This window comes from Neoarius graeffei, chromosome 15 (assembly GCF_027579695.1).
Source record: "Neoarius graeffei isolate fNeoGra1 chromosome 15, fNeoGra1.pri, whole genome shotgun sequence".
Lineage (NCBI taxonomy): Eukaryota > Metazoa > Chordata > Actinopteri > Siluriformes > Ariidae > Neoarius > Neoarius graeffei.
The window spans coordinates 35071823-35099259 of NC_083583.1; the positions used below are offsets into that span (position 1 = coordinate 35071823).

Consider the following 27437-nt stretch of genomic DNA (forward strand, 5'->3'; position numbering starts at 1 on the left):
AACAAGCCCGTGCTCCCTCCCTGACTGCCATCTCTGTCATATCCCTTGATAATGGAGCATGCTACAAGTGATACACAAACAGGCAGTCATTTAACAGGTGTATTGATTAGTTGCATCATCAGCATGTGACAACAGAAACAGCATGGAGTGAGAAAATGAGAAGTGTTTCCCACAGGTCTTAAATATACTTGTGGTGGTAGCTGGTGGAAACAGATGGAATTACCTGCCAGCACAGAAATGCTCTCCGTCATGATCTCTGATCGCACTGAAATTTGCTCCGCTTGCGCTGCTCAGTAAATCGTGCATGCTATCTATCAATGAAAACCACAGACTTCAGAAAAACTGACTTTTTTTTTTTTCTCCCTTATGATTTCATTTTTTTGACTTACAAGAAATGGTCAAATAGGCTTTTTTTTTCCTATCATTCCAGCACTACACAGTTCATTTTAGTAATACAGTACATTATGTTCATTATTATTTATCTATTTATCACAGAACATTCTTGTTCTTCATACTTATTCGCTAAAATGGGTCGCCAAATGTGTGGGGACCCGCCCAAGTAAAGTCTCTGTGTGGAGAAACACTGTGCAGACAATGAAGAAATTGTTGATAAAAATAAGGTGTTTAAATTCAAAATAAAGTGGTTAAATTCAACCTTATTTTCTCCTGGTAATTATTGAAAATAGGTCAATAAATATTATTAATAATTATCAATATAGACTGAAGTGAAACATATTTTATTGTGGTTTTTCAGCTTTATTGCCCAGCCCTAGTTTATAACTAAAGAGACTGATACTAAAACCCAATTATTTTCTGTTCCTAATTACATACTTTTTATTGCTTTTTATTTCTATAAGACCGTTTTGCCTGATGATATAAATTAGATCAGTGTGTCACTGTACAAAAGCAGCAAATAAACATACATGGGTTTGTCAGCTGATATTATTGAAAATATAACATTTTTGGAAATAATTGTATGTTGGTATAGCTTAGATGCTTCAATACTTGCTTATCATTTGAACAGGACAAACTGTATGATCACTTAAGAGCTCTTTAGTCCTGAGTCGAGCTTGCTGGTCTTGGACACAGTGCGACAAAGTGCTCAGGTTATTGGCATCCGATTTTGTGCTGTCACAACCAGAGAAAGCCCTTAAGTTCTCTTAGTTTGAGAATTTTTTTTTTTTCCCCAAAAGCTACGAGCACTGTTCTGATACAGGGTGATGCCAGAATCATGGGACAGCTACATACATGGTAGTTGTGTTGGAGAAACATACACAACTTACAAATGGACAAAAACTCTACTCACTAACTTGAGAACAGAATGTTTTTGAGCCTGTTTTCTGCACAAGCTGATTTCCAGATCACACTGATTGATAACACAAGTATAAAATAATTTTTATTGCAGAATTCTGACGGGATTTTATTGAGCTATATGGGACAAGTAATAATTGTAAAAGAGCTCTGGAAAATCAGATACATTTCTGGTTCAACACTTCTTATTTCTTGATCACTCCACGATCAGGTTTAATGGGTGTAATAAATCAGTAAATTGTACAAACTTGCACTATATTGAGTTTTCTGCTTTTAGGCAAGTGTTAAACAGGAAGTAATCTGTCCTGAATGTAATGTGAGCTGATTTGAAGCAGTACTGTAGAAACTGTAGCTTTCCATCTGCTGTGCTCCCCTTTGCATCACGTTAATGAGCCGTTAAGTCATTTCTGCTGCTCAGCTCATTACCCCTCTGTGTTCAGACTCACTTCGCAGTACCGGAGACTGCTGTGTCCCAGTCCGTGTCCCGGCTCGAGGCTCTGCAGGCCGTGGTGGAGTGCCAGCAGCCTGAGCCAGATTTATACAGGTACGAGAATCAGACAAGCCTCACATTTTCAATATTGTCTTTCAGTTCTCATTTAATGTTAATTAAATTGTCTGATCATGTTTATTGCACAATTTCACATCACAATAAACTCTTCTATAAAATGCAGTCACTCTTGGACATTTTTGGATTATGACTCTTATGAAACTGGATTATGAATTATGAAAATATAAGACAAATAGTATGCCTGTCTTAAATATGTTGTAATAATAATTTCAGTTGGAATTAAAATTGATTGTGTAATAATGGCTAGAATAAGAACCACAGCTATTTTTCTCAGTAGTAACATTATTATTATTATTATTATTATTATTATTATTATTATTATTATTAATAATATTTATTAGTAATAGTAGTACACTTTTGTAAGCAAAAATAAACAAAAGCAAGCTCATGATTCTCTATTCCTTTAAATGTACAAAAATGTATACATAAGATTACAGTTAAGTTTTAATCAAGTCTTAAATTTATAAGTACTGGTCATAAATGGACCTTGTATAAATAAGTACATAAGTATAGAAATAAATGAATACAATAAGATGCATTTGTAATATAATTTGGATAAATGGATAATAAAGATAAATAGAAATAAAAAGTCATTTTAAAATGTACCCTTTGCCATAAAACATTTATTTTGATCTAAAGTGGTGATAAATAAACAAAGATAAATGCAGCTGTAATAGAATTTGGATAAAGAGAGAATATTAAAAGTTAAATAATGAAACAAAAATACCATAAAATATATGCTGTAAAGTAAAGATTTAAATAAGTAAATGGATGGATGGTTTTAAAAAAAAAATCCTACCTTGTGTAAAACATTTATTTTAAAGTAAATTGTAAATAAATAAATGAGATGTAGCTGTTATAGTTATAATTAGATAATGGATATAATAGGACAAATGAACAAAGATAAATAAAAATAAACAACATTGAACATAAATGTTAACAAATTTAAAATTTATTTTAAAGTAAAAGCATTATTTTATTTGAGAAGATATTAGTGAATGCTTATATAGTCAACTATTATAAAGGAAAAATAAGTGATTTTTTTTTGCAGGGAGATGATTAGGGTTGTTAGGTGCAATTTTCTTGTCCTGGGTATTTTTATTGTGCCTTTTTTTTTTTTTTAACAGGTTTGTTGGGAGAATCACAGTAACGCAGCATGGGGAAGAGATTGTCAGGTAGGTTTGTGAGTCTTAAAACTTGGGTTTGTTGTGTCTCATTACACTGGGGGCAAAATCTTATTTAAACAAAAAAAAAAAACCCAGCAGCTAATAGCTGTATTATCTGTTGTGTTCAGACCTCTAGGACCAGAAAACCTCCTGCTTCGAGGAGCACGACTGAAAAACACCAGAGAGATCTTTGGTAGATTTTTTTTATTATTATTATTACACATTTCCTTTTCTGTGCTTAAGTATTTCTGTTTGTTTTGAGTTATGACTGTGTTTTGAGTTTCCTTGAAAGCATCAGTTAATCATGTGTAAATATTTTCATTTTATTTCCCCCCAGGTGTGGCTGTGTATACAGGCATGGAGTCCAAGATGGCTCTGAATTACAAGTGCAAGTCCCAGAAACGCTCAGCAGTGGAGAAGTAAGAACACCCCCCTCCCCGCCTTTCTTCTCTGTCTCACATCATCTGTATACCCAAAATGGGAATAATTTCCCTTGTCTTCATTTTAATTCACCATTGCTCCATTTGTGTAACTCTCTCTCAGGTCGATGAACACGTTTCTCATCATCTATCTGGTTATCCTGCTTTTTGAGGCTGTCCTCAGCACCATTTTGAAATATGCCTGGCAAGCAGAGAAGAAATGGGACGAGCCATTCTATAACGGGAAGACTGAGACAGAACGCAACAGCAGCAAGGCAAGATCACTTTTTTTTATTATTATTATTATTTTTAATAAATCACTTAACCCATCAGTTCACAAGGTTGAACTGACTTTCATTGTAAATGAAACTACTGTGATTAAAAACTACAGCTTGTGTAAGTGTTAAATAAGTGAATGCTAATTATGGACCCTCAAGTCTGAAAGAAGATGCAGCTGTAATAATATAATTTGAATAAATAGATAATAAGGATAAATATAAATAATGGTAACGTAAAAATAGTTATTGTACAGCATTTATTTCAAAGTGATAAGCAAATAAATAAATAAATGGACATAGCTGTAGTAGACTTTTGAATAGATAAAGAGATAAAAGATAAATATAAACATTATTTAAAGTAACATACATTCACTGTAAAACACTTATTTCAGGGCATAGGTTCATTTAAATAAAGTATGATGTGGCTGTAATAGAATTTGCATGAATAGATCAAGATAAAATTATATTACATTTTAATTTAAATGTAAGACATTTATTTTAAAGTATTAAATAACTAAACAAATAGATAAATAAAATAACGTAGACAGCAACGTAGACTAGTTAGTTAGCCAATGCTAGCCAGAAATAGTAAGAATAACTGTTATGGTTACAGTATGTGCGTCACTTGATCCACTTGTTCTTTTTTCACATTGGCGCAGAAAGTGGTCAGGTCAACACTTCTTTTTTTTTTTTTTTTTTTTTTTTTTAATTTATTTATTCCCCCCCCCTCACAGATTTTGAAGTTCATATCTGATTTCTTGGCTTTCCTGGTTCTGTACAACTTCATCATCCCCATTTCGCTTTATGTCACTGTGGAGATGCAGAAGTTTCTGGGTTCCTTCTTTATTGGCTGGGACCTGGACCTCTACCATGAGGAGAGCGACCAGAGAGCCCAGGTCAACACCTCCGACCTCAACGAGGAGCTGGGGCAGGTGTGTGTGTGCGTCTGTCCTTGTGTGTGAAATCTCATCATGGCTTTGTTTTCAGAGTGAAAATGTGAAACATAATAAATTTCTATTTTCTCCATTTTTCATTTCCATTCCTGTAAAGAATATTTCCGGTCAGCAGAGTAAAAAGTTTGTGCTCTCGCTGTGCTGTAGGTGGAATATGTTTTTACTGACAAGACAGGAACTTTGACTGAAAATGAAATGCAGTTTCGTGAATGTTCCATCAACGGCATCAAATACCAAGAGATCAACAGCAAATTGGTCCCTGAAGGAATGACTGAGGACGTCCCAGACACCGGCTCAATTTCTCGCCTGGTGAGACTCAAAATGAAAATGCACTGAGAACATGGTGCGAAATTATAAAGATGTTCCTTCTGTGTCATGTTTGAGAGAAAAGACAAGAAAAGTGTTAAAAGGCTCAAACATCAGCTTGTGTGCTAGGATTTGATCACATTTCTTGTATAGAGCTGTGATTGGAAAGTGATTGCATTTCAGTGTAGCATGACCGCAACATGGGCGGCACGGTGGTGTAGTGGTTAGCGCTGTCGCCTCACAGCAAGAAGGTCCGGGTTCGAGCCCTGTGGCCTTTCTGTGTGGAGTTTGCGTGTTCTCCCCGTGTCCACATGGGTTTCCTCCGGGTGCTCCGGTTTCCCCCACAATCCAAAGACATGCAGGTTAGGTTAACTGGTGACTCTAAATTGACCGTAGGTGTGAATGTGAGTGTGAATGGTTGTCGGTGTCTCTGTGTCAGCCCTGTGATGACCTGGCGACTTGTCCAGGGTGTACCCCGCCTTTCGCCCGTAGTCAGCTGGGATAGGCTCCAGCTTGCCTGCGACCCTGTAGAACAGGATAAAGCGGCTAGAGATTATGAGATGACTACAACATATTGATGAAAGTGAAATGCAAAGGAAAATTACATTCTGACACAAAGTCACTGTTTAATTCTTAAAGAATCTCTGTGAATAGGGTTTCACTAAAGAGCTAAAGCAAAGCTGAAGGTTTTGCTTTTCTGTGGGAAATGTTTTTTTTTTCCTGCATGTCACTCAAAACATTTCACTTTTTCCCCCCACTGGTGAGATTGCCTTTCACTCTGGCAGGGAACCTTCTCCATAGGTGTGGAGTTGGGAAAGAAAGGGAGAAATGAAAGGAAGGAAGTGATAGACGTTAGGGTTGGGCGGTATCCAAATTTTGATACCTTTAAACTGTCTGTGTTTTCCCGGGGTATACGGTATTACCGAGAAAAAAATATTTTGTTTCGGCCTACTGTGTAACGTGCGCCTATACCGGCGGACCTTGTCCAGACCTGCGCCTATGCCTCAAATGTACTATTTAAAAGCAGCATAGCGAATTATGTGCATTGTGGTATGGATTAAGCAGCAAAGCGAATTTTGTGCATTGATGAATGGATTAAGAGATATTTCAAAGCATCACGCAACTCTTCCTTCATCTTGAAAATAGCATTCAACTGTCGTTTACACATGTCTGCGTTGAAACGCCATTTGCAGCACTATTTCACCTACTCCATCAAAAAAAGTACATGATGAGCAGGATCATACCCTTTCAAGCATGGGAAATAAAAAAAGAAAAGAAAAAGAATCAACCAACACCCAAGTCCGGTTAGACTGCGTGATAAACCATATTCTTCAGCGCAAATGAGGCGAACCTAATTCAAATGCGTGATAGCTGCACAAGGCAAAATCATATGGGCCCACGTCATGCCATGGCAGGGAAATTAATAATCAAATGGCCTTACCTTGCTTAAAACGTTGTCTTGATCACATAACTCCTTACAATTATTCCACTGAAATCCATACGGTTTAACACACCCAACAAAGATAGCAAGCGCATTGCTAATTCCCACCAGAAACCTAACAGTTTACGCTACGATGTTTTCTTCCGTTTCTTCAGTAGATGACATTTCAAACGTTTATTACCCACATCCCAAATGTCATACGTTATATTATTTTACCTTGTTGTTACTCATGTAACCTACTCAAAACACAACTCATTGGAGAGATCTCGTGGAAGTGGAGTACCCCAGGCTATGGTGTGCCTTAGGGGACATATTAGATTTTTTTCGATTTTGCGCGGTCATTTACATTATTGCTGGCTCTTCCTTTTCGTTTGGTTTGAAACCAAAATACTGCCACACTGCCGATGTTGTATTTTTAATTTTTTTTCCGCCACTAACTCGTTATCTTGACTTGCCATCTTTCAACCGCGGTCTCAGTCTCTTGCGAAGCTTTCTGTCAGACTCCAAATGTCACGCAGGGTTGCCATGGTAACGACATAACCCTGCACGCGATGAGAACTTCTTTAGGAAATTGATAGAATTAGTGAAAATACGATCACACGGTTATTCGGGATGATCTTCAATTTATTATTTTATATTATGACCTCATGTACTCCATATTTATTTAGATATTATATATTTTTTTTAAAATGACGGTAATGAGACCGATACCGTTGGTACTTTTGGATACCTCGGGATACCTTCTTACCGTAATACCGCCCAACCCTAATAGACGTGAATGACGAGAAAGAGAGAAAGAAAAAAGAGCAAAAGACAGAAGGGAAAGAAAGATGGCAAGAAACTAAGGCTGTAATGGAAAGAAAAAAATGACTGAGGAAAGAAAGCTAGTAACTCTTTATTCCTAACACAAGGTGCTAAATAACATCTGTATTAGAGAGCTATTCTGAATATATTATTTTGGATGTGTACTGGACATTTGAATGTGTGTGTGTGTGTGTGTGTGTGTGTTTCAGAGCAGGGAACAGGAGCTGTTCCTGAAAGCCGTGTCTCTGTGCCACACGGTTCAGATCAGTTATGATCAGACGGACGGTGTGTCTGATCCTTTCTCGCACGCTAACGGATTCACATCTCAGATGGAGTATTACGCCTCGTCTCCTGATGAGAAAGCCCTGGTGGAAGCCACTAAGAGGTAAAAATAAACCTGCCATGTGTGTTAGAAGAGCTTAAACGTGGCTTTCATACTGTCACTGTGCTGCTGTGTGTCAGAACTGATTTGGTATAGCTGAGAGACAGCACTTCATCATGCCAAGGAAATATTTGAATCATGTTCATTCTGAAATAACTTTTAGTAATACATCACAGTGATAGGAGTGTGGGTTAGAGTGATCACCATGAAAGACAAACAGACAGAGAGAAAGAGTGGGAGAAAGAATGAAGGAGAGGAAGAAGGAAAGAAATTGGAAAAGAAAGGATTAACAGCAAATAAGGGGGAGGAAGAAAGAAAAGGAGACAGAGGGAAGGAGAGAAAAATATAGCAATAAATGACAGTGAGGGAGGAAAGTAGGAGAAAGAGGGAGTTTGGGAGAATGGGTTTAGGAGGAAGGATGTGAAAGAAAGAAGTTGAGAGAAATATTAATAAAGAGGGAGGAAGAAGGTCAGAAGAAGCTTGAGAAAGTTGGAGATGAAGGAGAAAGGAAGGAAGAAATAAAGCGTGAGATGGTGGGTTAGAGAGGAAGGAAGACGGTAAGAAAAAGAAAGCATTAGACAAATAAATTAAATTGGAGAGAGAAGGGGTGGGAGTGCAGGTTAGAGCAAGTTCACAAGTCGTCAGATTGCTGTACAGTTCACGCTACACAACTCGGCTTAATTGGGAACCTTAAAAGCCTTGTGGTTTTCACACATGACTGACGTCCAACGAGTCTTTCATTTTGTCATGAAAACACACGCGAGAAGTGACTTGAGAAACACAGTACCATGCATGAGAAGGTTTTTTTTTAAATTATTATTCCATTCCTTCAAAAAAAAAAAGGAAAACCACACCTTGATTCCAAAAACCATGACTACCGAGCAATACTTCATTTAGTAGAGACAGACATGTCTAATTCAGGATGTTTTTTTTCTTTTTACTGAAACTTTTGTTCTGCACTCAAAAAACTTTGGAAAGCACTGGAATAGGACTGGGCAATATGAAGATATATCAGTATTGTGATGAATTATGTCTCATCTTTCTGATATATTGTGTGTATCGTGATGTTTTTCTAACGTTTGTTTATTGACTAACAATTACAGTCTCTAATTGGAAGCAACTGATTTGAATTTTTTTTAATCTTTAAAATTGCAAAAATGTTAACATTCTTACAAATTTGTCCTTCTCAGTGCTGATTTCTGTAGATAATGTATCAGATCCAGATTCAGAGCAGCACTAAGGCTGGGCAGACACTGTGCGATTTTTGGCCCGATTTTGACACGATTTTCACTCGTACGACTATTTTGGAGATCGGGCCGATTTTTGGCTCAATTGTGCGTCTCGGATCGTGTAGTATACATGGGGTAACGACAAGCGATTAACACCTCACGACCTCCTCCCGATCGATCGGATGAAAATCAAACATGCTTGAAATCCTGGTCGCCTATCGTGAGGCTATCGCACTGTTGAAGCAGTGTCACGAGCTGATTTACCTCAACCTGTCACACTACACATGCGCGAACACAGATACGGAAGAGAAAACAAACACTGAGCAGCACTTCCGGTCTCCTCCTCTTCTTCACGTTGCAGTTCCGGATACAAGAATATGGAAGTACAGTGTGAGCAGTCAGATCGCATCCGAGCATCGGATCGTATAGTGTGAGAACAGGAATCATAAGCTGCGCGCTGTTTACCCCTGCGATTCACTCGTACAGTATGAGCAGCAGCTAAATACCGCGATTGGAAAAAATCACAGTGTCTGCCCAGCCTAAGTTTGCACTAAAGAACTAAAGATCCAGCACTAATTTTGCTTAGTTTTTTAGCAAACCTTTTTCTAGTGATAAATATTGCCAGTAGTCCAAGCCTACTTATCTAATTTCATATGTATTTACCATTGTTGCCAATGTACAGTATTTCTACTCTGTTTCACTCTGTGCATAATTTCACCTGTCAATTCACTACTGTTTAACTACAGTAGTTCTATTTCCTTCACTCCAGACCGCCAGGGCGGTGCTGAAAGCACTAGTAGTAGTGGAAGGATCTTTGCATCCGCACGTTTCGAGAGTCGCATACAAAAGTTGTCATCTCATGACGTACGACGTGCCTGCCTATATAAGGCAACATCCCACGTCATTTGGCCTCTTTTTTTCTTGCGTTGGAATCGCATCTTTTCTATTGGAATTCTGTGTTATCAGTTAACTGTGGGAATACTTGCGACAATCTACAGTGCAGCTCGTGACTGAAGAGGACTTCACTGGAACTCGACTCCACGCGAGCTGTTTGGTCGCTAAGGTAACTTGTTTTATGCATCGATAGTCACTGAATCTTGGCTGCCAAGTTTTCAGGGGCGGCTATTATATCGGTCTTGTCACAAACTGCTCGGTTGCCGGCAGGTTTGTCAGTGCTGAGTGAGTATTGGTTGCCAATAACGTTAACGTGTACTTACAACTTTACGTGAGCATCAGTTTCTGGTTGCTAGTAAATCGTTGTCTGTAACGGTAAAGCTGCGCTTGCGAACTCGCTAGCCTTGGTTGCCAGGCTAGCAAGCAGCGGTACACCTTGCTTCTTTTCTAAAAAAAAAAAAAATCGCAGGTGAGTAGACACTGAGATGGATTCAGTGAGGTGTTCCACTTGCCCCAATCTAATGGAGGTGCTGGATGCACATGATTGCTGCGCGGAGTGCCTTGGCATGCAACATCTAAGGGAGGCAATGTCTGATCCATGCCCTTCCTGTGCGTTAATGCCGCTTACTGTTAGACAGGCGCGGTTGGCTGGTGTGGAATGTGCGTCTAGCAGTTTTCTGCTCTTGGATTCTCAGACACAGTGTAAGCGTACACCACCAGTGCATGCAAAACAGCGCAAAAAAATCTAAGTCTTCTGAGTTAGAGCCCCGTTGGCTCATGTTCTCAGCCACCTGACCAAGAGGAAGTGATGTCTGTGGCTGCCTCAGACACCTTTTTCAGTCGGCCTTCTTCCTCGACACAGCCACCAAGCGAAGTCCTGCCAGGTGTTGAGCCCCGTGATTCGGGCAGTGATGTTACCTCTGGGCGATCTGGGGAGTCTGCCTCAGTGGTGGGTTCGGTGGAGGCCACACTGAAGGCTTTGCTTGCACGTTTGCAGTTGGACACCCCAGCGCCTCCTACCGGATCTGAGAACATGTTCCTGCGCCGTGTTCAGCGTGCCTCTCTGGTAATTCCACAGTGTCGTGACTTTACTTCTGCGGTGGCCTCTGCCCTGGAGGCTGCTACGAAACCTGCCCGTCCAGACCAGATGTCTCGCATGCTTGCGGCGATGCAGGACCCCGGTGCTGTTGGCTTGGGTAGCATGCCAGTAGTCGAATCAAGCATTGCTTCGCTCATTGTGTCTCCCGATGAAGCACTTCGGGAGCAGGTGCGTTGCCCTAACGCTGAGTGCCGCTGCACAGACGAGCTACTTTCTTGTGCTTACAACGCTACTGCCTTTCTTGGCAGGGTGTCTAACTCGCTGGCACACATGCTTGTTATGCTGCACTCAACACATCATCGGCAGACCCACTGGCGGCTGAGGTACTGGAACTTGCACTGCAGGCTATGGGTGTCATTGCCAACCAGTGTGGCACTACCTTGGGCACCTTGCTGCAAGCCCGTCGACAAGTGTGGCTGGCTCAATTGCCTCTCCCAGAAGTATGCAGGAACAACCTGAGGCACCTCCCACTGGCACCTGGATAGGTCTTTGGGCCAGCAGCACAAGAGGCCCTTGACAGACGTGTGTCTGTTACAGAGTCTCGCTCCCATCATGTGGGCGTAGCACCCACCTTCAGAGCCCCGCCAAACCCTTCTGCCTCACGCTTTAGGCATGTGGCCCCTAGAGCTGCACAAAGGTCCCCCCATCTCCCTCGGCCAGGCAGGGTGGCACTCAGCCACACGTGAGTTTTCGCCCTCTTCGACAAACGGGTCCCCCCCCCCCCCCCCCCCCCCATCCTTTCCAAAAAACATAGACAGGACCACTGACTGGTCAGGGCCAGTGGCAGGAGTTTTTACAGGCAGCCAGCTAGCATGTTGGCGTGAAATAGCAACCAACCAATGGCTACTCACCACCCTTTCAGAAGGGTACCGCCTGCAATTCTGCCGCCGGCCACCAATGCATTCGGGTGTGAGACAGACAGTTATAACCAATCCAAGACAGGCAGAAGCCTTGTCGAGAGAAGTTCAGTCCTTGTTACAAAAAGGAGCCATAGAGATGGTCGACCCCATTGTTCACCCAGGGGGTTTCTTTTCAGTTTATTTTCTCGTTCCAAAGAAAGACGGCGGGTTCAGGCCGATTTTAGATTTAAGAGTGCTCCCTTACTTGGACGGCTGGCTTCTTTGTGCGGCATTGCCCGAACAGGCCAGGGAACATGCTCACCGGTTGCTACTACACATTACGGCTCTGGGGTTCAGGGTGAACCAGAGGAAGTGCAAACTGGTCCCAGTCCAGGCGACATGTTTCATCGGCCTTGCCCTGGATTCGAACACTATGCTGGCCAGTCCCACGCCAGACAGAATAAGTTCAATTCTCACTGGTGTGAACCACCTTCGTGTCGGGGGAACTCGGCGTTACATTTCTCTCCTTCAGCTGTTGGGGAAACTCACAGCGGCTTCAGTAGTCATTCCTCTGGGTCTTCTGTGGCTAAGGGCTTTTCAGAGATGGCTTCTTCAACTGCGTCTGTGTCCAGTGCGAGACAGGCACATGAGGGTGAGAATAACATGCTGTTGCATGCTCACGCTAAAACCTTGGTCCCAGGCACACTTTCTCACTCGTGGAGTTCCACTTGGTCCCCCACTGGGACAGTGGGAGGTTATTCGGACAGATGCTTCCCTCATGGGTTGGGATGGAGTCTGGCGTCGGCAAGGTGTGAACGGCACCTGGCCTACTCCGTGGCGCACGTCCCACATCAACACACTGGAGTTGATGACGGTGTTTCTGACGTTGTGCCACTTTCAGGAAGTGCTGCGGGGCAAACGTATTGGTACGTACAGACAATGTGGCAACTGTTTTCAGTATCAATCATCAGGGGGGCACAAGGTCTGTAGCTGCACTTCAGGTGGCTCACAGTCTCCCAGTATGGGCTCAGGACAACCTCCTTTCCATAAGGGCATCTTATCTACCTGGACGCCTAAACAGTGTGGCAGATGCTCTGTCACGCGGCAAGGTGTCTCAAGGGGATTGGAAACTGCATCCAGACACGGTGGAACAGATCTGGAAAACCTATGGGAGAGCAACTGTGGACCTGTTTGCGAGCAGTCAGACAACTCCTTGTCCGACATGGTTTTCCCTGGGAGAAGAAACGGCAGCGTTGGGCCAGGATGCTGTGGCCCACAACTGGCTGAGGGCCATTCTTTATGCCTTTCCCCCTCTACCACTGTTGTGGAGGACTTTCTGCCGTGTGCACGATCACAGTCACCATGTGCTATTGATAGCTCCTCATTGGCCATCCAGGCCATGGTTCCAGCTCCTGCTGTCACTACTAGTGGGACCCCCTTGTCAGCTGCCCAGCAGGCCCGACTTGCTGACACAGATGGAGGGCAGGATTCAACATCCATGTCCCGAACGCCTGAAGCTCTGGGTGTGGCCCTTGGGGCCCTGGGGCTACTACTGGAGTGTTCAGAAGGGACCAGGAACACTGTGGTGAACGCACGTGCAGAATCTACCCAACGCTTGTATGCAGGCAAGTGGAAGGTGTTCTGTGATTGGTGTGCAGAACGCAACATTGACCCCCTAAGCTGCTCTGTTCCACAGATTTTAGATTTCCTGCAGCACCTTTTAGAGCTTGGCAGGGCTGCATCTACACTTAAGGTGTATGTTGCCGCACTAACAGCCCACCGTTCAGAGGTTGGAGGTGTTTCACTTGGGTCCCACCGGCTGGTGGTAGCCTTTTTGAGAGGGGCAGCTCGTCTTAATCCTCCTCATTTTGTGCGGAGTCCGTCATGGGATCTGAACACTGTGCTCGAATCCCTTTGCTTGCCTCCTTATGAGCCCCTGTCAGCAGCTGACATTAAGTGGCTGTCTGTTAAAACAGCTTTTCTCCTTGCCATCACAACAGCCCGGGGTGTGAGTGAGCTACATGCCCTCTCAGTGAGTGCTGTTTGTCTTCGTTGGGGCCCTATGTTTGACAGTGTTTCATTGTGGCCTAACCCAGCTTTCCTCCCGAAAGTCTTAGCTCCCCAGTTTAGCAACCAGCCAATTTTGCTGACTGCTATACCGGCAGACAGGACGGACTTGCGTGCTGAGTTGTGCCCTGTCAGGGCTCTGAGGCTTTATTTTGATAGGACGGCAGCCTTTCATACGACAGACCAATTGTTTGTTTGTTTTGGTGGCGCTCCGAGAGGAAGGCCTCTGTCCAAGCAGCGGCTCTCCCATTGGGTTGTGGAGGCAATCACCCATGCCTATGAATCTATGGGACGTACTGTGCCCTCTCCTGTCCTTTGCCATTCAACGCGTGCTCAGGCAACATCATGGGCAGCTCTCTGGGGTGTACCACTCTCTGACATTTGTGCTGCTGCAACTTGGTCCAATACATGTACATTTGCCCGGTACTACAGGCTAAATGTTGCGTCCATGCCATTGCTGTGTGCAGCTGTTCTTCCAGAAGGTGGTGATGCTCTTCTGAAGTCCTCGTGACTGGGTTGGTATTCGTCTTCCACTAGTGCTTTCAGCACCGCCCTGGCGGTCTGGAGTGAAGGAAATAGAACGCTGGTTACGAATGTAACCGTGGTTCTATGACTAAGTGGAAGACCGCCAGGGTCTTTGGTCACTCGGATTGCGCGAGAATGATCTTGAGGCCAAATGACGTGGGATGTTGCCTTATATAGGCAGGCACGTCATACGTCACGAGATGACAACTTTTGTATGCGACTCTCGAAACGCGCGGATGCAAAGATCCTTCCACTACTACTAGTGCTTTCAGCACCGCCCTGGCGGTCTTCCACTTAGTCATAGACCCACGGTTACATTCGTAACCAGCGATTGTTATACATAGTTATAGTGTTATACAAACACTATAATAATCTGCTGTCCACCCCAAATGGAAACCTATGGACTTGGCAACCACGTTCCTGTGCTTTACTGCTGCGCTTCGTTTCCTCTCAGCTTGCACTCTGTTTGGCTGTAGCTTGTGTCTGCACTCATTACCAGTTACAACACTTTTCACACTACAGGATTTGGACTCCCGACAGGTCCAGATATTTATCCTGCTATTTTTTGTGCGTCTGTGATGCACCAGCAAGTTGCTCGCTGAGCGTTTTCGAACAGTTCACATATAGCGATTGAGTGCCAATTTGCTATCACTGAGCGAATGCCAAATTGCCTCCGATATAGGGGTTTCCTTAGCGATTTCCAAAAACTACCTGCGAGTGGAAAATCAGGACTAAAGTCATGTAGTGTGACCGAGAGAGAGAATTAAAAGTGGAAAGAAAAGGAGTGAGAGAAAGAAGTAAGCAAGAAAAGGAGAGAGAGAGAGAGAGAGAAGTCTGTCCAACTTTATTCCAGGTGTTTTAGAGATTTTCTTTCTGACTGTTGAATAAACTGACTTTTTCTCACACCTTTGGCCCAAATTTCACTGCTGTGTCTTTTTTTAAAGACATGAGGTGGAATAAGGTCTGTTACTTAACTCTTCACTATTAAACATTGGAATGCTCCCCCCCCCCCTTTTTCTTTGATTAATTCTGTTGCTTTGTTTCTGCAGGATGGGCGTGGCCTTCACAGGAAGTAATGGAGAAAACATGGAAATCAAAACATTCGGCAAATCAGAAAAGTGAGACTTAATATTGTCCAGATACGAGTTGTATAAGGAATAAACCACTCGGTGTTGTGCTGCTATAGGAAAATAATCAACAATAGGGTGGTGTGATGAAGTACAGTTACCGGTACCATCAGGAAGTTGATTATTCTTCTATAACCGCACATCTCGAATAGGGATGCAGCAGTACACGGTATGTTACTGAACCGTTTGGTCCGCCCCCTACGCTTCAATACGCACATGGGAACCTCGGTATTACACTATGCCTGTCAGTTTTCTATAATTTCCAAAACTTGCTTATTGCGCTGCAGACTACATGCATATTGTACATTCAGATTCATGGAACATCCCTGGAGCCCCTGAATTTCGCTCTGTATGCAAATGTGAGCTGGAGAAGAGAGGTGAAATTAAATATTCTCTCACCTCTGGCGTAAGAATGGTGACAGCTAGTGAGGCAGAGAAAAGCAAATTTTAAGTGTCACCACCGTCTTTTAAATCTGTTGTGTAGGATCATTTTGGTTCCAGCGTTAAATACCATGATGAGGGTAAGATGATCATAAACAGACAAAGTACAGTTTGCTATGCTACTATCGGCTACTCAAGTGGAAGCATTTCAAATATGATCTCGCATTTGCGTCGCTATCATCCAGTCGTATCCCTTGCAGATGGAGCTGGCGCGAGGAGAGTCCACTTCTTAACAAAAGCACAACAATCTTTCGTTGCAGCCTTCCAGCAACAACTTGTGACAAATTCAGAAAGACATAAAGAAATAAAGGCAGTGGGAGGATTTATAGCCAAAGATATGCAGCCTTATCCGGTGATTACTGACTCGGGATTTCGTCAGCTGATGAACAAATTTGAACCGCTTTACAACGTCCGCTCCCACACACATTTCAGCAGCAAAGTAATTCCGGAACTCTATGAAACATCTCGTCTCATTATCTCTAGCCGCTTTATCCTGTTCTACAGGGTCGCAGGCAAGCTGGAGCCTATCCCAGCTGACTACGGGTGAAAGGCAGGGTACACCCTGGACAAGTCGCCAGGTCATCACATGGCTGACACACAGACAACCATTCACACTCACAGTCACACCTACGCTCAATTTAGAGTCACCAGTTAACCTAACCTGCATGTCTTTGGACTGTGGGGGAAACCGGAGCACCCGGAGGAAACCCACGCGGACACGGGGAGAACATGCAAACTCCACACAGAAAGGCCCTTGCTGGCCACGGGGCTCGAACCTGGACCTTCTTGCTGTGAGGCGACCGTGCTAACCACTACACCACCGTGCCGCCCTTCTATGAAACATCACAGAAAGAAATTGAAAATTAGTTGACACGGACATCCTGTCTAGTTCTCTCTGGATCTTGTCAGTGCAAGCCGTTCTCGTCTTGATTCAGAGAATGTGGACATGCTTATCTTTTTACAGAAGAACCTCAACATAAAGGACTAGATATCTCATATATAGGGTACTAACTTGATGTTGCACTTTATTTTTACGTTTAATACTGCTTATACAAGTATGTACCCTGTTTATTTAAAATGGAGAAGGCAAAGGGTACAGGTTGTCAAAGTTAAGGAGCACTTTTAATTTTAATATTTTTCTTCCATTGATATCATACAGTAGAGTCAGAAACCAGGCCTTGCCAGTCATGCTGCCATTTTTCTGAATGGAAAGTTTTATTCGTCTCGAGACAAAATTAAGAGTTGATTGTTGAAAGGGGGGTGGAGGTGGCGCTTTTGGGGGGGGGCGCTTAAACATAAAGATACCGAAACTGTACCATTATCATAGCCCAAGAACCGTGATACATACCGTACCGTGGGCCCATTGTACCGGTGCACCCCTAATCTTGAAGTGTTTAATTTCTCTTATACCACAGCAGGTTGCTAACAATTAGTAAAGAACAACATGCCATTTTAAATGTTAAATAAATGTCTCCTCATAGCAAACTTCACCATATCAAAGATATTGATGTGGAATGTCTGCCATACAAGTCCATGTGAAAGAGCTGTTACTATAGAAATGATAATGAGAACAAGTGCATTCAAAGAAACCTGTGATTTGCAGCTACACTACTGTTAGAGCTGCTGTAAAAAAAAAAAAAAACCTTCTGACCAATCAGAGTCCAGAATTAAGCGGTGCTGTGGTATAAAATTAAACTCTGCACTTAACTGAGTGTGATGTTTGTATTTGATTGTATATTGTCAGAACAATGCATATTTTTTTTCAACAGGTATAAACTCCTTCATGTGTTAGAGTTTGACGCAAACCGAAGGCGCATGAGTGTGATATTACAGACTCCCTCAGGTGTGTGAGCAGAATGTTTTGATTTTACACCAAATACATGTCACATCTCGCACTTGTGCTGCATTCAGTTTAACTAGGAAATAGGAAGTCTGAACTCGGAATTACATAGAGTTTGAGCTGCAAATTGGGGCCGGAAAAAGTCATGGACGACTCGACGAAAGCTTGTGTTTTGTTAGCAACATGCTAGAAAGGTGTCGTTAGTGATCATGAGTTTATGATGTATTTACATTCTCAAAACAGTGAACTGTACAGTCAGTGTTATACGCTGTGTCCGAAATCACTCATTATATAGTGGACTATATGGTGAGTTCACCATTTTGTCGTGCTGTTCGACTGTATAGTGAGAATAATTACACCCTATATAGTGGACTTGTAGTATCCCACAATGCATCATGAAAAGTAGTGTGCAACCGATGGTCACTAACCAAGCAATATATACCATCATGCAGTGCAGTCACTCTGAAAGAAGAATGGCAGACGACAGAATAAAAGTTCCAGTGCAGAGCGAGGAATTAATCAAAAGCCTCAAATTTGATTGAATAAAAGGCAAGGGCAAAGAAGAAAGTCATCAGCATTGATTTAAAAGAACGGAAAAGATGCAGCAAAGCACTATGTATTTATTAATGTGGGAAATGCACTCAGTAGAATATGTATTTATCACAAAAATACAAGCATGTATTTATTATTTTGAAAACCCACCAGCCGACTGATCTGGCACGTTTTAATTGTGTGACAGTAATGACATAAATAATGGTGCGGCGAAGTAGTGTCCGCAAGTGTTTTTTTTTTTTTTTTCTTTTCTTTTTTCCAGTGAGCTCACTATATAGTTCTCTATATAGAATTCCCTAGATAGTGAATAGGGAGTAGAGAATAAGTGAGTGATTTTGGACACAGATAGATTTAACCAACTGATGTCGGTGTTGATTGATCTTCAGTAAATACTACTTTAAAGTAGCGATTTAAAGTGATATTTTACTTACGACAGTCAACATCTTGGCATGATGTCATATGCTGAACTTGGGAGTAGCAATTCCAAGTCGAAGAGGCATTTTCTTCAGCTTTTTCAAGTCTGATATCAGTTCCAAGCTTTAGCCAAACACAGCATAATAAAGCTGTCATGTACAGATTGAAAGAGTCTGATTAATCAAACAAAATAAATAAACTTTAAATGGCATTTATTTTTTGAGATTAAATATTTGATTCCTGATGTTAACATTGAATGAAATATCCCTTAAATCAGTTTGCAAATCAAAAACTATAATACCTTCATCTCATGCCAGAATGGAGTAATTATAGTAATTATGAGTTTCTGACTTAAAAGTTGTAATTATCTCATCTCGTTATCTGTAGCCGCTTTATCCTGTTCTACAGGGTCACAGGCAAGCTGGAGCCTATCCCAGCTGACTACGGGCGAAAGGCGGGGTACACCCTGGACAAGTCGCCAGGTCATCACAGGGCTGACACATAGACACAGACAACCATTCACACTCACATTCACACCTACGGTCAATTTAGAGTCACCAGTTAACCTAACCTGCATGTCTTTGGACTGTGGGGGAAACCGGAGCACCCGGAGGAAACCCACGCGGACACGGGGAGAACATGCAAACTCCGCGCAGAAAGGCCCTCGCCGGCCACGGGGCTCGAACCCGGACCTTCTTGCTGTGAGGCGACAGTGCTAACCACTACACCACCGTGCCGCCCAAGTTGTAATTATCAGTGGGGGAAAATGGAATTATAAACAAAAGCAGTGCAAAAAAAAAATAGCAGTGCCTTCCACAGTTAAGCCGGTTACATACGTCAAGATTTAACTCAAATTGTCAATTATTTCTGGTCATTTTCTACTCATAACCTTATAAGCATTGTGACTTAGCTTTATTTGTGGAAATTACCTTTATATTTTAAAACTGATCAGTGAAAGGCATACATTTGAGTTTAAGCCAATTGATTGATTTATTCATTTACCTGCTGATGTTACTATAAAAACAACTAACCTCCGAGTCTAAGAGAGAAATCGTTCTGAGTAGCCATACCTTCATTTTCTGTCTATGTGTCTGACATGTGAGTTGAGATTTTCTAAATTCAGAATCAAAATTGGATTATCTTATGTCATTTGCGTAATGCAACATGGAAAACTACACATTGAAATGATTGTGGTAGCTCCACTAACAAATACCATATATATTAACATGCGGCATCCTACTAAACAAAGTGTACAAATGCAAGCACAAAATATACACAGGGTGCAAAAAACCTTTCAGTATACAAGAGATACACAAATTATGGATAAGTAGTATACATACCAAGTGTGCAGTCTGCAAGGTAGTGTGCAAAAAGATGGTTGTATATGGAATTAAAGTTGTCAGCTCTGTGTAAATTAGGTATGATGCTATAAAGCGATAAATCCAAATTAATGATTCCTTTGGCCATGTGGTTTGTAAATGTGTATAGAGTTATGAATTAAAGCTTGGAAGGAAGTAGCTGCGCCTGCCTTTGCCTCTGTAGCTCGTACGGTTAACCTGCTAACAAAGCTGAGCACAGAGCTCATAAATCCATCCATTGTCTGTTGCTTACCTATTACAGGGCTCGAAATTCTTTTTTTTTTTTTTCCACCAGCCAGCTGGACTAGTTACCTTCCAAAGTAACTCGCCAAACAGAAAATCAACTAGCCAAAATTTGTTCATGTATGAATTTTACTTCTGTCAAAAATAACGCAAAAGAGAGTAGTTACCATTGTTCATGACTAATCTGCATTTATTTCAAGACCCGAGTATTTTGATACTGTTGTTAAATACATAAATGAGAACAACACAGAGCACCATAATATAACATCAACAAATAATAATATATTGGAAAACTTGGCAACTTGGTGTATGAGTATTGAAAGCAAATATACTTACTATCATGACTATAGCACCCAAAATATGTCCAACATGCTTTCTGTATTTAACCATTTATGAGAGAGAACGCATTAGGAGCTTCATATTGACTAGGAATCAGAGATGCACCGATTGACCGGCTGCCGATCGGAATCGGCCGATTTTCACGTGATCGGCCATGACCGGCGACCGGCCGGTCAAAATTAAAATATGCCGATTTTCTGCCGATCAAAACTTGTGTATCACATAGAGATGAAAGTGGAAATACTCGTAATTCGCAACTAAAAAGGCTGCAGCTACACTGGCAGCTTGAACATGCTTTCTAGTGCGATTGTGTTGCGCTTGCGCAGAACAGTGTCAGTCCTGAGCGCCTAACGAGCACCGGCGCGCGCGCCGTTAACAAAAAAAAAAATTCACGATAGTTAATTTTTTTTTTTTTGTGCCAGATATTGGATGTGAAAAGAAGAAAACATTTGTGGTTGTGTGAATTTCCCATTACAGGAATTAATACGTTAGCCTATTACCAAACATCTAGTTAGATTTGTACAAAGAGAGAAAGAAAAAAATGTCTTTTTGTTTGTTTTACGACCTTGGTTGCACTTGATTCCATTGGAAATTACTCTACAAATACACATTTGACAAAGATGATAGAATGGCTATGGTTTAAGTATGACTGGAAATTATTTTTGTATTTTGATACTGAATGAAGAAATGGGTTGTTCTATAAGGCATAAGTTTTCAGATGTAAATAGGCTTATGAAAGTGTGTTCCGTAGCAGTAGGCAAATAATATATGAGGGGGAAGTTGTTTTTGTGCCAGATATTGGATGGGAAAAGAAAAAATGTTTGTGTGAATTTCCTATTACAGGAATTAATATGTTAATACCAAACATGAAGAAAGATTTTACAAAGAACAATGTCTTTTTGTTTGTTTTCAACCTTTGAGGTGTTGAAAATTTATTACTGAAAATCTGGCAGAATGTTCTATTAAAGAAAAGATAAAAAGAAAATAGTCTTTGTGTGTGCTGTGAAGTGGTTTGAAAAAATGAAATCGGAATCGGCCAAAATCGGTATCGGCAGGTCACACTCCATGGAAAATCGGAAATCGGAATCGGCCCAAAAAATTGCAATCGGTGCATCTCTACTAGGAATCAACTTGAAAAAATTAATTATTCCATAAAAATCGTATCACAGCCAAGGCCTACCCTGCTCCCACGTTTGCTTATAAGTCCTTTGTCGTTTCTCCTCTTCAGACCGAGGTCGCTTTGTCCCCATCTCTGGCGGTTTCTGTACACCTTTCAGAAAATTCCACATCGCAACGTAGCTTTGGCAGATGTAGATGTAAACAACAAAAACACGTGTTTAAATGGGCGATAATGTGGCCACATCTATTGAATTTGATAACGTGATGTGGCAGCGGGGGCATGGCCAAGCGTCGGTCTGTGAATGGAGGGCGGAGTCAGGGAAGGTAAGTGGTGGAATCATTGCACCTGATGGGGATTAACCTGTGTTTGTGTGTCTTCCCCAGTGGCTGCGCCCTTTAAAAGGAGAGGAGAGCAGAGAAAGGGAGCTCTCTCTCCCCAACCAGAACACGTGTGTGTGTGTGTGTGTGTGTGTGTGTGTGTGTGTGTGTGTGTGTGCGCGTGCGCGTGGCTGGGAAGCTAGCAATAAATAGTTCATTGAGAACTCAGTTCTGGCCTGCCGTGCTTCTGTGCTCCACCCACCTGGTCCAATACTACACGTGATTACCGCGATATTCAATGAAATGCGTTATATGCATGCGCAGTAGTGAAAAAACTGACAGCCTGACTCGTACATGATATGATTCGGAATTCTTCGGTAGTTTCCGTCCTGCCAATAAACACATCGATGAACAGACACGGCACGCGCTTGATATGTGGCAGCTTTAGTTAACGGTGTGTCTGAATCTTCGCTTCATATATATTTTTTATTTTCAACTAGTCAGCCGGGCTGGCTACTGACAGGAATTACCTGCCAAATGACAAATTAAGTCGCCTCGGGCGACCGGACCACCGCGAATTTTGAGCCCTGCATTATGGTCACAGGGGAAGCTGGAGCCAATCCCAGCTGGCTTTGGTCTGGGGCTACATTCTGGGTAGTTAGCTAATCTAGGGCTAATGCAGAATGCGAACAATGATTCACATTCACACCTGTGGGCACTTTGGAGTAACTGTTTGACCTAACCTGCATGCCTTTGGCTGGGGGAGGAAACCAGAGCATGGGGAGAACATGCAAACTCCACACAGAAAGACCCAAGTTGGCTGCAAGTTTCGAACCCATAACCTTCTTTCTGTGAGGCGACAGTGCTGACCACTGCACCACCGTGCCACCCATCTCAGTAGTGTTATTTGTGTTATGAGCTCACTGGTGTGAACGGAGTAGATTCTGCAAGTCATATTATTACGTTAGGTGAATGTTCCTCTATTATTGATTAATAATATGTTCAATTTATATAGCGCCTTTCTCAAACCCAAGGTTGCTTTACAATAATAGGCAGAAAAAAAAAGTCCACCAAATAGAGGTCAGGATATCATTCCAGTGGTGTAGCAGCCACAGTCCCACCAAAAGGCGCACGGAAACAAGTCCCACATCTCCAGCACAGCTGCTGTGACGCCGCCAGCAACATCGCTCGAACACCATGCCATGGATGCACAGAAGCACCGCCACGCAGAGCACTGGTATGTCCCAAACCGCCTGCACAGCTGCCGGGACGCCACCGAGCAACATCGCTTGGAACATCATGCCAAGCATTAAAGCACAGAGCGCTGGACAACCACGATGTTAAAATGAGCAACGAGCTCACTGCAGTCCATAGCTGGGAGCACAGGCATCACCCACGGCCTGGAGGGAACCAACGCCCAAAACTGGGTCCGGAGCTACACCACAACCAGCGGACTAAAACACTCAAACATCAAACACAGAAAAAAGAAAAAAAATTAAAATAAAAAAGGAGAGAAAATAAAATAAAAAAGCTCTGGTGAGAAGCAGCAGCCAGAATGCGCACGACATACCCGGAAACAGAAATTGTTTATTACCTTACTGTTGTACGATGTAACACCTCGACACCTGTCAGGGATTAAAATGTCAGTAATGCTGCATGTGGTCTTTTAACTGGTATATATTTTGAATAACATCTTAAACATTTAAATTTCAATGTGTCTGAAATGCTCATCTGTAATTAACAGTAATATTGCCCTGAAGAGTTTAAATCTGGTGAAATAAACCTGGCAGTTACACACACAGTCAGCTAACAAGTTGCTCTGTGTGATGTTTTAGGGGAGAGGGTATTGTTCACTAAAGGAGCCGAGTCCTCTGTTCTTCCCTACACCAAGGGTGGAGAGATCGAGAAGACGAGAGTACACGTGGACGAATTCGCTCTGGTAAGAGACTTGACCGACACTGAGAGTCTTTGAACCTGATCGGTTATAGGCGCTGTCCTTTCTGTAATACAACTACAGCCAATTACAGGGCAAATGTGTTGTGCTGTTCTAGGAAAGGTATGGTGTGATGAAGCAGAGTTACTGTAACTACCCTGAAGTTGATCATTTTTCTATAACAGCATGTTCTGAAGTGTTACCACAGCAGTTTAGGAATGCAATTTTTAATTTATTATTGAACGGCACAGCCTACATTTTATCTGCTTATCTTGTAGAACATCTGTGAAACAAGTTAGTTCCTGTTCTCATTTACATTATAGCATGTATACACAGTTGTTACCTCATTAGGCTCTCCTCTTTTGTTATTCAGACAAAAAAAATGCAGTTTCAAAAGAAACTCCCCTGATCTAAAGATACTGAAAGACGTAAAGTATTGGTTTTACCACTGACTGACACTGGAGACTCCTCCATTAAATGTTAAACATCATGTGAGGTTGGCCACAAGCTCACCTCTGTGACACGCTCAAACAGCTCAAGGAAGGCTTCTGGGTCATCCTGCAGCCAGCATTCCTGTTCAGCTGATCAAAATGGGGTCGCAGGCGCATACGCTGGGGAACACAGCTCTCTCTCTGTTACTGGCTGTCTGCAGGACACACAGAGACGCGTGTTAATAGAGGCTTTGCACCGTCATGTGACCCCATAGCAATGGTAACTAGGGCACCGTGACAGGGGCATGCTTGTAGTGCTCCATTCAGCCCAGTTGGTTGTTATTGATCAGTATGGGAAGGTTTTGCTGTGTTTTTGGACATGCAAATTGTTTTGAACGAAACGAAGACATCAGATTTTTTAATTTGCCAAAAGTAATTCATCATTGGAGGAAAAGCTAGAGAAATTTTAAAAGTGGGGGGGGGGGGGGGGGACGACATTCAGTGGGACTCCGTGTCGAATGGAGAGGTCAAAAACCCTATGGTATGCCCACTTCATTTCCACGAAGGTAAGAATCCCCCCCCCCCCCCCCCCCCCCCAAAAAAAAAAAAAAATTAATTTCACAACTACAGCAAGGTGCTCATTCTTATCCAGTGAAGTGAACATGAGCAACAACACAGCGGCTCTGCAGAGCTGCTTTCACCGAGGTGCATTTATATTTGGGGATCCTTCGGAGTGTGTTGTGCGCGCCTTGGGACCCAGTCATTATGGGAAACACCTGATACTGATTTGAGCGGAATCAGCACGTGCATATAAGGACACAGAGGCTTTGTGAAGTATTAGCATCATCACGGTCACGTTTGTTTCTAGCCATGTTTATGACTCTGCTTTCAGTTTTGCTTATGTTTTGTTTTTTAAATATCACGCCTGCTAATAAACCCTCCTCCTGCACTTAGACCTGCAACTGCATACTTGACAGAATACCTGCAAAGACTGTGAAAATAGCATGCTGATTGTGCTCAAATCACTGTCAAGTGTTTTCCCATAATGACTGGGTCCCGACCGTGTGCACAACGCGCTCCGAAGGATACCCGAATGTAAATGCACCTCGATGAAAGCAGCTATGCAGAGCCGCTGTGTTGTTGCTCATGTTCACGTCACTGGATAAGAATTGCTGTAGTTGTGAAATTAATTACCCCTTTTTTTTTTTTTTTTTTAAATTCTTACCTTCATGGAAATGAAGTCAGCATACCATAAGGTTTTTGACCTCTCCGTTTGGTCCCCCCCGTCTACGTTTAGAAATCTCTCTAGTTTTTCCCCGATGATGAATTACTTTTGGCAAATTAAAAAAATCTGTCTTTGTTTCATTCAAAACAATTTGCATGTCCAAAAACGCAGCAAAACCTTCCCATACCGACCAGTGACAACTCAGCTGAATGAAGCACTACAAGCATGCCCCTTGTCATGGCGCCCTAGTTACCGTTGCTATGGGGTCACGTGATGGACCAAAGCCTCTATAGACAGCCAGTAATTAGACACTGATGTAACTCGTCACAAATTACCTGCTGGTTCAACCTGACTCTTCACCGTTCATAGCTGACGCTTGACCACACCCCCGCTGCCACACCGGCTAACGGCTTACTGCACACTACCGCATGGAATGCCAACAGATTGGTTGCGAATAATAGGTTGTTACTTGCTTCTCTGTTCCAACTCCATTGATAATTCAAGAGAATATGCATTTCAAATAAAAAAAAATTATAATTCATAACACGAAGTAAGAAAGCTTTTAACATTAATATTAGCTAACTAACTTCGAGATGAATCTTCATCCACTGAGCTGACATGCTTCTGCTTCACATGTGTCAACACAGAGGATGTGCTTCCATGCAGCAAAGGTCAGCTTTATAAATTGTGCAGTTCACAACCTTTTTTCCCCAGAGTTCAGTATGAAATGCTCCCACACATTAGAGGTTTGTTATTGAAGCTGCTGCCGCACTATTGAAGCTGCTGCCGCACTTTTGTTAACTTCTCTCCAGTAAGCGGTAATGTCAAAGCGTTCCTAGTTAGCACGAAAAACACGTGATGACATCACCAAATAATTGACTATTAAATTAGTTGGCGACTAATTTGGTTGTCGATTTTAGTCGACCAAGTTGATTAATCGTTGCACCCCTAATTAGGATGAGCGCATTAATTTAAACCAGTGGCACTATTGTCAGACCTGTGCTTATAGAAAATTAATCAACAGAACAGAATTTTTTTTTTTTCCCTCCCCCAGCGAAAACTTGCCATGTTCCTTCAGATAAGACTAATTTCCAAAATGAGCTTCATTAGAGGACAGCTTTTATTCATGTTAAAGATCGCGACACATAACTGCTTATGTGCAATAATTGAAAAACGGCTTTCTGTGCCAATGAAGAAATTCGTGCAAAGCTTGCAATAACATGAATCTAATCATGAGATAATGTAATTTAGTGTGTGAAACAGTGCATGAGGCATTCCCTTGGGAAAAAGAGTACCATGTGAGGAGTCATCAGTGTCTCATCAGTATCAGCAGCGCTCCTTGGAGACTCTCGTGACACGTAGGCTGTGGGTGATGTGGGACTTAATTAAATTGGGTGTGGCTTTTGACACTAATACCCCATTCATACTCCTGCTGAAAATGGTTTATTTAAATGCTATTTTACAGTAGAGCTGTTGTGTGGGAATGGGAGCAAAATGGTACATTCAAAACTTTAATATATTCCCTGTCAAACTAGTAACATTTTATAGGAATTTTTTGGCCTGACTCCAGTGGGAATTGGAACCATTGACTTAATGAGTTATGACTGACCGTGATGATGCTGGCGGTGACATAAACAGTGTTGATCACAGGTCTGAAATATACTTGTGGTGGTAGCTGGCAGAATGGGCCAGTAAAACAAAAAAGTCCTATGGCCCTTTTCCACTACCCTTTTTCAGCTCACTTCAGCCCGACACGGCTCGCGTTTCGACTACCTCAGAGCAGCACGACTCAGCTCGCTTCAGCCCTACTCAGCAC

The 27437-nt window shown here is 42.3% G+C and overlaps 1 protein-coding gene across 5 annotated transcripts in view; it reads left to right on the forward strand.

Annotated features, from left to right (window-relative positions):
- atp11b (ATPase phospholipid transporting 11B) overlaps nucleotides 1-27437 on the forward strand; it is a 154365-nt gene that overhangs the window by 72313 nt on the left and 54615 nt on the right. For all 5 annotated transcript variants that reach the window (XM_060941173.1, XM_060941174.1, XM_060941175.1 and 2 more), the window contains exons 7-17: nucleotides 1752-1855; nucleotides 3007-3054; nucleotides 3174-3238; nucleotides 3383-3464; nucleotides 3589-3739; nucleotides 4477-4674; nucleotides 4843-5004; nucleotides 7456-7631; nucleotides 15331-15399; nucleotides 17619-17692; nucleotides 23868-23971. In XM_060941173.1, the coding sequence (XP_060797156.1) occupies nucleotides 1752-1855; nucleotides 3007-3054; nucleotides 3174-3238; nucleotides 3383-3464; nucleotides 3589-3739; nucleotides 4477-4674; nucleotides 4843-5004; nucleotides 7456-7631; nucleotides 15331-15399; nucleotides 17619-17692; nucleotides 23868-23971 (1233 nt within the window). The remainder of the gene's footprint in view (nucleotides 1-1751; nucleotides 1856-3006; nucleotides 3055-3173; nucleotides 3239-3382; nucleotides 3465-3588; nucleotides 3740-4476; nucleotides 4675-4842; nucleotides 5005-7455; nucleotides 7632-15330; nucleotides 15400-17618; nucleotides 17693-23867; nucleotides 23972-27437) is intronic.